General features: G+C 40.2%; 1 protein-coding gene across 17 annotated transcripts in view; it reads left to right on the forward strand.

Moving 5' to 3' along the window:
• The window catches only part of LOC140193984 (protein GREB1-like), a 458873-nt gene that overhangs the window by 282210 nt on the left and 165135 nt on the right, over window positions 1-11528 (forward strand). For 16 of the 17 annotated variants that reach the window (XM_072251241.1, XM_072251242.1, XM_072251240.1 and 13 more), the window contains 5 exons: window positions 795-999; window positions 3316-3490; window positions 4346-4573; window positions 5375-5510; window positions 10870-11070. In XM_072251241.1, the coding sequence (XP_072107342.1) occupies window positions 795-999; window positions 3316-3490; window positions 4346-4573; window positions 5375-5510; window positions 10870-11070 (945 nt within the window). Of the gene's footprint in view, window positions 1-794; window positions 1000-3315; window positions 3491-4345; window positions 4574-5374; window positions 5511-6006; window positions 6113-10869; window positions 11071-11528 lie in introns of those variants that run through there. The other variant, XM_072251251.1, reaches the window with a different exon arrangement.

Genomic DNA, 11528 nt, shown 5'->3' on the forward strand with positions numbered 1-11528 from the left:
CTTACTGAATAAGTAAGTATACTCACTTTGCCCTGTTTTCTGTCCTTGCTTGTATGAAGGTAAGGACAGAAAACACCCTCTGCCACCTTCAGTTTAAATTCCATGCGGAGTATTTTGGAGGATCAAGAACCAAGAACCAAGGTGGTTTACCTATTTATGCAAGTACTTCTCTGACAATAGATGTGTAACAGCCTAATGTAACATTGTGTGGGAATACAAGATAACACTGATGCAGACATGTTTTTATACATTTAACAAGGTACTTTATTAATGCAACAGAGTTAGTCAGTTTTTCAATGTTCGTCGTCAGCCGGGTCATACTGTCTGTGAATTCTCTGTCGGTTGCCTCCATACGCTCCAGTATTTGTGTTTTTTTTTAGCTTTAAGTCCTTCTGTGCGAGAGCCAAGAGCAATTTCTTTTAAGTTTTTCTACTCTAACTGGACAAACGCACACCAAGTATACCGTTTCCTCTTCGCTTGTTTTCTGTGTGTCCTGCACATGCCCAGTAGGAGGAGATTCACCCAAATATCCATCTAATGTGGATAGAAATATTTTGAAAAACACTTTTTACTCGAAACCAGCATTTTCAAAATTATCTGGCGTAGTGTGGACGTAGCCTAAATTACGCCTTTGCTGTGGCAGGTCCGGCTGCTTTGCTTAAAAAGCCAAAAAATGTCAGTTCTTGGGTATATTCAAGGCAGAGAACAAGGGAACAAGGATATAGCAATCAGATAGGAAAGAGGACTTGTGAGGTTCTATAGCTTTACTCATGCTGCTGGTTCTCATGTCCTAGAATTCAGATTGCATAAAGAGTCCAGTCTTTACGCCAACTACTGGACGTCATGAACATGGTCTTTTCAATCTCTATCACGCTATGGATGGTGCTAGCCATTTGCACGTGCTGGTTATCAAGGAATATGAGATGGCAGTCTACAAGAAATATTGGCCAAACCATATTATGCTCGTCCTACCCAGCATCTTCAATAACTCTGGAGTTGGTATGTTTTAAATGTAATACCTGTGAACTTCTTTCATTTTGTTTGTAAAAGTATAGCAGTTTCCATCTACTGATTTATAACTTAATTGTGCTGTTAAGTTTTGTTTATTTTTTTAAATTTCATCTACTGCAAAGCTTTTCATGCAGTGTCAATACATAGATTTTTGGTAGTTGTAACTCAAATATGTTGGACAGGTTTTTAAAAGAATATATGTGGTCAAGGGGGAAAAAGCAGTCATGACACGTTAATGAACTCTTTCCTAAGAGGGTGGTCACGCTGTTAGTACGTCTGACTTGTATTACAGGCATGAGGTTCTGTTATTACAGACAAATAGCAATGTGTAATGAGTATTGGAGTAGCAGTTTATATGATTGAAAATAGTGCACCTTGTGCTTTCCATGGCATTTTGAGGAGCTTTGTTAGGTCTTAAAATGTTGCCGTATAAGGTTAATGAATGAGAACAGTAAAATCATTTACATTCTGGCTACTTGAGTGATAGTCTAATATAAAGTCCAAACTGACTATCCTTTATCATGTCCAGTCAGAATTAATTTAAATTTAATTTCAACACAATGAATTGTTAGTAATTTTGTGTTACTCTGAATTTCCAGTACCTCCAGAATCTCTTGTGATTATGAATTTTTAAAAAGATCACCTTCCATGTATTTAACCAGTCATTGACATTATCTGCTAAAAGTTAACGTGAGCCCTTGTCTAATCTTGTTAATAATTATTATCAATTAAACCTGAAATTTTTTATGTTTTAATTGAATTAATTTGAAAAAGTTCTAATGGTCTTAACTCAGCAACTTATGTCTAAACAGCAGTATTTCTATTCCTTGTGAAGTATTTTGCAAATTACAATCTGGGAGGTAAGTAATAGTAAAGATGATGGGTAGGGACAGAAACTCAAAAACTATAACTTTGCCTTGGAGCATGCACATCCAACCTGTAACTAGTTCATAAAGATAGATAAATCAAAGTTCTTTCTATTTACATCAGTTAAATCTATTTTGGAGCAAAAAAAAACGTGCTTTCTAACAAACACTCTGGTAATTTATTTTATATATCCTCTTTCTTTACTATTTACTGGCAAAGAAAAATAGAAGGGTTTCCTTTTGTAAGATGTACCTTGGCTAACATTACCCCATTTCAGACAGCGATGTTGTCAAAGTCAAAGTACATTTATTATCAAAATGTGTATAATACATTGAGTCTTGAGGTTTATCTTCTTATAGGCAGCCACAAAACAAAGAAGCTCAATAGAGCCCATTAAAAAAACAAAGACTGTCAAACACCCAATGTGCTGAAAAACACAAATCGTGCAAAAAACAAAAGTAAACAAATAACTAAAGTGGAACCACAGCCACGTAGTCGGTCATCACTGCAGCCGGTCCAGTAGCCTGTTAGCTGCAGGCCACAGTCTTAGTTCAGCACAGAGACGAGTAAACCTCATGGAATAGTGAGCTGAACCGGCCTGTCCCTTGCCTCTGGCCCCAACACCCTGACCTTCTCAATCTGGCCTGGCGCTTAAATCAATCAAACCTCAGGCCATTCCTCACTCTCGGGCCCGGGCTCAACTGTAATCAAGATTTTATTCCCACCCTTCACTGACATCCTGTGAATGTATTCCTCTCTTGTTATGCTATGAACACCAACTTCAAGTCAGTCATAACCTTAGCTTGTTTTTGTGGAAGCAATTTCTGATTATGCCTAATTCATAAGTCTTTAACGTTTCATGAGAAAGTAGTTGAGGCACTAAATTTATAATCCAGTAGCAGTGATTTTGCTTCATCCAACACCTGAGGAAGTGATTATGAAAGCTAAGGCAACCTGAATTGTGGATATCTATCATGCCAGCTGAACCTTGTGCACTTTGTACCAAGAAATGAGTTACTTCAGCCACGTTAATAGAATGCACAAAACATTCCCGCCATGGATCATGCCCAGTATAAGTGGAGAAGCAGCAGTCAGGATGGTTTTGAGAACCTAGACTCCATGCACTGGAAGCTCACGGAGATCTTGTATGAAGTACATAGCAACTTGACAGACTTCCCAACCCCCTCATCTGCCTCCATCTGCAGAAGATTTTGTTGTCCCATCATCTCTCTCAGAACCCACAAAACCAGAGTGAAATTAATTAGTTTTCAGTCTCAAGGGACTACATTGGAAGGAGGAGGAGGACTCTGGTATGTAGGTTGGTGCATTACAAAGAGGAGCAAAATGAGAACCTGATTTTTTTTTTGTTTTGTTTTGTACTGCAAGATTTTAATCATATCCAACCCTCTGAGTAACATTCCTTTTATTTTGTTTTAGGTGCAGCTCACTTTTTGATTAAAGAGCTTTCCTACCATAATTTGGAACTGGAACGTAATCGTCAAGAGGAGCTTGGAACTAAACCCCAAGATGTGTGGCCTTTCATTATCATTGCAGATGACTCTTGCGTGATGTGGTACAGTATTTGTACTGAAATCCCTAAGAACTCTACCAGGTAATTATAAAGGCATACCTATTTCAAGTGCCAAACTTTCAGCTGTAAAATAAAAGTCAAGATTTTTTCATTTATGTATACAGTAATTACAATTCGGTAGAAGTGACAAATAAATGAAGATAAAGTTAAACGTTTCTTTGCATTATGTTACATTGTCAAAAAATATAAAGCTAATGTTTTAAATAGCAAACCTGAGCATAAATTCAGTGATGCTCCCTTTAAATCTCCATTTATGTCAAACATTATTGTAACATCTTCAATGCTGTCAGACAGAATATTTCAGAATCTATTATGGATAATTTATTCCATGTCAGAAATTTGGCAACTATTTTATACCGGGTGAGATCTACAAAATGCATTCAAATAACGGCTCTGATAATCTGGTTGTGCTGAGATTTGGGGATTAAGTTTTCCCCAGGTTATCAGGGGAGACTTTTTCATTGAATTCACACAGTGAGAGCAGATGGCACTTTGAAATCTGAACAGTGACATCATGGGCAGAAGCACAAGCTCTCAATGCTACACTGATACATCAGGCAGGATGAAAAAAACAAGTCTGTGGAGTAAGGTTCCAATCTTCAAACTGAATGAAGGTTATTTATATTCAAGAATTGGCAAAAAGTTATTTGCTTGGATGTTTCTGACATTGTTTATGAAACAGGGAAGTATAGTTCAACTTCTAGGGACTGCCAGTTTAATAACAAACTCAACCTTGTGAATGTTCAGATAACTTAATTTAAGTCAGTATTTTTCTACAGCCATTAGAACAATTCACTGTATATGATATATCACTAACCCATCACCTTTATTATGAACTAACTAAATTTTTACTTTTAATATCTTTTTGCCATCCAGTGTACCTACTGAACAAAAAGTTGTAGAGAGAAATGTTTCTTTGAAGCATGTACTCCAACACATAGAGGCAACTGGTCAAATCTCACACTATGCTCTTTGTGGGATCCGAAAGTGGTCCAGCAAAGTAAGCAGTCTATACCTCACAGAGCCCTTCTCTCGATGTCATCTGCATGACTTTTTGATGCTGAACGTGGATTTGACGCAAAATGTTCAGTACAACCAAAACAGGTAATGTTGCTTGTTATTTACTTTGTGACACACGAACATATACCCTCACCAAAAATTTTATTTCGTAATCAAATCCTGACCCAATTAGCAATGAGAACTGTTCTCAATAAATTTGGACTTCAACATAAATTTGGGTAACAACATAATTTGGGTTATAAAATTCATTTGCACCTGCCTAGAAATTCATCCCCATTTGTTAGCACTAAATGTGCACTGTCTCCACAACATATTCTATTAAAATCAATAAATCAATGGGTTAGGGCTAGGACTGGATTATGGCTATCCAATAATTATTTAGGAGCTAGCAGTTGGGAGATAAATTTTTGGGTAACAATATCACTGTTTGTTCCAAAATCCAGATATCGGATATGATTAGATTATCCTGGATGGTGTTCAATGTCAGGAGTCTATCTTGCGCACATGACTGCTGCTTCTGCTCTGGCTCCAAATAAATTCTATGATATTGATTTATGTCTCGGAGCTTCAAGAAGAGACAGGGACTCTATCCCTCAAACAGAGACCATACAGTTAGCCATACATTGGTGCAGTTAGTTGATGCATTGATGTAGTAGCCAACAAAATCTCAAACATCATTTGAAGATGTATTTTGTTGGCTTGTTTTATTTAGAGGTACAGCACTGTATTAGGTCTTCTGGCACAACAAGCCCACACCACCCAATTAGAATAGCTCGAGTGTGCAATATGACAAACAATTAATTAGTTACTATGCACAAGAAACATGTTATGCCATGCTTCAGCAAAGCAAAAAAAAAACTATTGTACTATTGTACCTTGTTTCAGATTTACCTGTGATGATGTAGATTTCAACCTCCGTGTGAACAGCGCTGGTCTCCTCATCTGTCGTTTTAATCGCTTCAGTGTTATGAAGAAACAAATTGCCATTGGCAGACACAGGACCTTCTTTATTAAGTCAAAGGTATTCTGAAAGGATTATAACGATTTGCTCCTCAGTGATTTGATGAAAAGTTATCAGTTTTGAGAAACAGCAGTAGGTTAATTTTTGCCACAGTCATTCTTGTTTCCATTGAATTGGTGGATAAATGTTGCGCCTGTCCCGGCAAAGATGGAAACACAGTGACAGATAAATATGCAGGATAACCTGACATCTGTGCTGTCCTTGCACTGGGCGTAGTTCCTCCAGATCACTTTGTCTGAAGTGCTGGTCAATGAAATGCTGGCTGGCCAAGCTTTTACTCTGTTGTGAATTTGAACACTTTTTTTTGTTACTTACATGGTTGAGATTGAAGGTTTTAAAGCAGAATATATTGGACTGAGTAGAATGTCTCTTTTGCTCGATGTAAACATTGTGCCTGTACCTAATTTTCTGAAAGTGGTTAGACTGAAGTTAATCACAACAAAATTATCAATCACAGAAATAATTACATCCTAACATTTTCTCATCCATCTCTTAGGAGAGGTCAAGACTCAACCATCACTGTGCTATTCTCTTTTTATATATTTATGTATTAGATTGTGAATGCACAGGCCATGGGACCAACATTATGATGTCTGTCACCTGTAAGTGCTATAGTATCATTTCATTTTTATCATTTGACTGCAGCACCAACTAAAAACATGAACTTTTGCCTTCAGCAATATCAGTTATTTTTACTGAACCCTGCCATTCCCTTCATGCTGCACGCTTCCTTATTGTGGCCAGTAAGCAGAGCCACATTAAAGAGCACTGTATAGGTATGAGGTTTAGCCTGCATCATCATGTTCCCCAAGATGGCGAATGCAGAGGAAGTGGAACTTTTTTTACACATTCTTGGGAAATTGCTGCAGGACATTCAAGACAAACAAGACAGGCATTTATTACCCATCTCTGTTCTCCTTTTAGGTGGCTTGGGTGTCAGCCATTTCATTGATAGTTTGTTAACACTGAAGGGCTGAAACTGTTTAAGTCAACCCCATTGTGTAGGGATTATGGGCCAAGATGGGATGTTTTCTTGCTTGAGTGGCATAATTGAGCGAGTAGCACTTATATGACAATCTATCAATTTCTTTTTCATTCACTAATATCAGCATTTCCTTTAGAATCTCCATTCTTAAAACTTAATTTTGAATTCACAATTTGTCACATTTGAGGAACCATTTTCTCCACTACTATCAGATTCTGTAGATGACTCATGCTATCACGATTGCTGGTTTAGCAAATAGCAATGCCACAATGCTCTTGCCTGACAAATTCCCACCTGTATTTCTAAGTATGGAGTTCTGTATCTCAGCCAAGTGAGGTTCTAGTTCTGTGCTCTGTTTGTACTGTGCAATAAAGCCTGGATGCTCTTTCTTGTTCAACCCTGTTAGAAAGTTTTGGGAGTCAAAAAATTAAAGAAAAGTTTAGACTGTTGGAATTAATTTGAAACCAATGTGGCAAGATGTGGGCGATGATGGTCTGCAAAGCTAAGGAAAAACTAAGATTGTAAACTTGACTTTGATTTAAGGCCTTTGACCACTGCTCTCTATAGCTTTGTTACTTCCTTGCTAAAAATTGCAGGGACTTTTGTCATGAGGTTGAGGTTGTGTGTTGGACGATCCTGACCCATCCAAGATCCATGTGAGCCCCAATCCATTGTACCTGCTTCTAAGAGGCAGTTGCAGGTAGAGGGGAATCTGCATTAAAAGGAGAAATTATGTCAATGGACTATCCAAATTTTAAGTTAGCAAGGTTTTCTTGAGAGCCTGATATAATATCTCGTGGCAGCATTGTGCTGACTGGTGGTTGCTTGTTACAGATAATGAGAAATGTATATTCTGTGTAAAGGTAGCAATACATGACTTTCTGCTAAAATGTAGATCTTTGGAAAATATCCACTTACTATTATGTATTTTTAATCAAAGTTCTATTTTTTGCTACTTGTAATGAATTATACCAATCGAAGCACATATACAATCAGTCTTCAATTTATTCGGTGCACCTGTACATCTGATTAATGCTAATAGAAACACAGAAAACCTACAGCACAATACAGGACCTACAGGCCTACGGCCCTTACCCCTGACATCTCCTCTGTACCTTCTTCCAAGCACCTTAAAACTGTGCCCTCTCGTGTTAGCCATTTCAACCGTGGGAAAAAGCCTCTGACTATCGACATGGTCAATGCCTCTCATCATCTTATATACCTCTATCATCCTCCACTGCTCCAAGGAGAAAAGGCCAAGTTCACTCAACCTATTCTCATATGGCATGCTCCCCAATCCAGGCAACATCCTTGTAAATCTTCTCTGCACCTTTTCTATAGTTTCCACATCCTTCCTGTAGTGAGGTGACCAGAACTGGGCACAGTACTCCAAGTGGGGTCTGACCAGGGTCCTATGTAGCTGTAACATTACCTCTTGGCTCTTAAACTCAATCCCACAATTGACGAAGGCCAATGCACCCTATGCTTTCTTAATCACAGAGTCAACCTGCGCAGCAGCTTTGAGTGTCCTATGGACTCGGACCCCAAGATCCCTCTGATCCTCCACACTGCCAAGAGTGTTACCTTTAATAGTATATTCTGCCATCATATTTGACTTACCAAAATGAACCACCTCACACTTATCTGGGTTGAACTCCATCTGCCACTTCTCAGCCCAGATTTGCATCCTATCGATGTCCCAGTGTAACCTCTGACAGCTCTCCACACCATCCACAACACCCCCAACCTTTGTGTCATCAGCAAACTTACTAACCCATCCCTCCACTTCCTCATCCAGGTCATTTATAAAAATCACGAAGAGATAACATTTAATCATCCAATCATGTGGCGCAACTCAATGCATAAAAACATGCAGACATGGTCAAAGCTCCAGTTGTTGTTCAGACCAAACATCAGAATGGGAAAAGAAATGTGATCTAAGTGACTTTGTGGAATGATTGTTGGTGCCAGACAGGTTGGCTTGAGTATCTTAGAAACTGCATGCATTACTAAATGACAATAAAAGGGGACTGCGTGTCCTCATAATCTAAAAAAACTGTCAATCTCCTGGGAGGGATTTTCATACTCAACAATCTCAAGGGTATACAGAGAATGGTGTGAAAAACAAAATCTATCCGGTGAGTGGCTATTCTGTGGACAAAATGCCTTCTAATGAGAGAGGTCAGAAGAGAATGGCCATTCTGGTTCAATCTGACAGGAAAGTGACAGTAAATCAAACAACCATACATCACAACAGTGATGTGCAGAAGACTACACCAGGTTCTACTCTGTACCCAGTATAGTGGTCACTGAGTGGATAAGCACACTTAACTTGGCAACTCTCCTGAGGCCAACAATTGCTTGATGTGACATTGGTCACTTAATTATTTCTACCTCGACTGGTTCAGTACTGCTTCTCACAGGAAGATGGTTTTAGACTCTTTAGCTGTCCCTCTCAAGTTTTAGAATTAAAATAATCAGTAGTCATTTACTGTGAATGTCCAATAATTTGCCTCCATTACCCAAGGTTTACCCTCTGCACCAGGCTTACTGTTCTCATGCCATTCAGATAATCCTGCATCGTAGCAGGTAGCCAGATTTCAGCATCATGATGCATTAACAGCTGTCCGTTCTGATACCACATTGCAGAACTGCACTGTTGCATTGTGGGTTTGTATAATTCTTGTAAACACTAAAGGTATTCTGAATAGTTTTTATTTACCATTACCAGAATGTGAGATTCAATCAAAATCTAAGTCCAGGGTTCAGATGCAGACTTGGTTATGAGGAGAAGGCAGCAGAATTGGTTTGAGAGGAATAATAAATCAGGCATGTTAAAATGGCGGAACAGAGTTGATGGGCCAAGTAGCCTAATTCTGGTCCATTGTCTTACTGTGATTACTCACAGCACTAATTATTCCAGTTTGTGTTCAGATTTTCACTGCTCCTTTGTCAGATATCTCATAACCCCAATATTGTTTATAATTCCTTATTCTAATATTCCACTGCACCAGGAGAATGAATGCCTGTCACACTTTCATACCTCAACTATACCTCTTCTCACCCCACCACATGCAAAAATGCCATTCCCTATTCCCAGTTCCTCCATCTCTGCTGCATCTGCTCTGAAGATGAGGTTTTCCATTCCAGGACATCTCAAATGTCCTCTTTCTTTAAGGATCGTGGTTTCCCTTCTGCTGTCATCAATGATGCCCTCACCCGCATCTCCTCCATTTCCTGCACTTCGGCTCTCACCCCATCCTCCCGCCACCACAACAGGGACAGAGTTCCCCTTGTCCTCACCTACCATCCCAGCAGCCTCCGGATCCAGCTCATTATCCTCCACAACTTCCACCACCTTCAACAGGACCCCACCACTAAGCACATCTTACCCTCTCCACCCCTCTCCACTTTCCGCAGGGATCAGTCCCTCCGCAACTCCCTGGTCCACACGTCCCTCCCCACGGATCTCCCACCCGGCACTTATCTCTGTAAGCGCAAGTGCTACACTAGTCCCTACACCTCCTCTCTTGCCACCATTCAGGGCCCCAAACAGTCCTTCCAAGTGAGGCAACATTTCACTTGTGAGTCTGTTGGGGTCATCTATTGCATCCGGTGCTCCTGGTGCGGCCTCCTCTACATCGGTGAAACCCAATGTAGATTGGGGGACTGCTTCGTCGAGCACCTCCGCTCTGTCCGCCACAACAGACAGGATCTCCCAGTAGCCACCCACTTCAACTCTGCTTCCCACTCCCATTCAGATACGTCTGTACATGGCCTCCTCTACTGCCATGATGAGGCTAAACTCAGGTTGGAGGAGCAACACCTCATATACTGTCTAGGTAGTCTCCAGCCCCTTGGTATGAACATAGAATTCTCCAACTTCCGGTAATTCCCTCCCCCTCCCTTCCCCTATCCCCATGTCATCCTGTCCCCTCCCCCAGCTGTCTATCACCTCCTTCATGGTTCCGCCTCCTTCTACTACCCATTGTGTTTTCCCCTTTTCCTTCTTCACCTTTTCTGCCTATCACCTCCCTGCCTCCCCGCCCCCACCCCTTTATCTTTCCCCTTACTGGTTTTTCACCTGGAATCTACCAGCCTTCTCCTTCCCACCCTCTCCCCCACCTTCTTTATAGGGCCTCTGCCCCTTCCCTCTTCAGTCCTGACGAAGGGTTCCGGCCCGAAACGTCGACCAATCTTTTCCACAAATGCTGCCCGACCTGCTGAGTTCCTCCAGTGTGTTGTGAGTGTTGCTTTGACCCCAGTATCTGCAGATTATTTTGTGTTCACCTTCATACCTTTATATTTTATATTGCTCTGGCTTAGAAAAAAATTATTGTTCATAATCTCTCTGAATTAATTTGTATCTTGCAGGTCCCTGATGTGCCAATGTCCATTTCTCCATCTCAGTATATCTGTGCTCCAGACAGCAAACACACATTTTTAGCTGCACCAGCCCAGTTACTGCTTGAAAAATATCTGCAACAGACAAGCAACAACCTCTTTCCATTGTCGGTGAGGAACTTCAATCATCCAGTGGTGTCAGTAGATTGCTATCTAAACCTGGGACAAGAGGTATGGCACTGACATCATAAAATCTATGCACACTCTTTCATTAATAATCACAAATTGAAATATGTGTTTGGTTAGGGAATAAGTGTGAAATGTTAAACTTTAAAATTAGGCAGTGATCAAGTTTTCCCCAGTACACCTACACCATATTATCGCCAGTAATAATATAATGGTCTGTGGGCAGGTCAATGGGACCAGGCAGTTTACATGGTTCTGCACTGGCTAGATGGGCTGAAGGACCTGTTTCTGTGCTGTAATTTTCGATAACTCTCTGACTCCAATTCATGTATGGCACTTCCTGGAATTTTAATTCTGCCTCATTTTGGAAGAACACTCCAGCCTGCTGTAGAGGGATTTTTTGACTGGCAAGAGGTCATCAGGAACCTTCTTTCAACTTTCCTTTCGATTAGTGTCATGGCATGTCAGTGCCTGTCAAAAGAACTTATGCAATTGAGGTCAGC

Source organism: Mobula birostris, chromosome 2, assembly GCF_030028105.1.
Source record: "Mobula birostris isolate sMobBir1 chromosome 2, sMobBir1.hap1, whole genome shotgun sequence".
NCBI lineage: Eukaryota > Metazoa > Chordata > Chondrichthyes > Myliobatiformes > Myliobatidae > Mobula > Mobula birostris.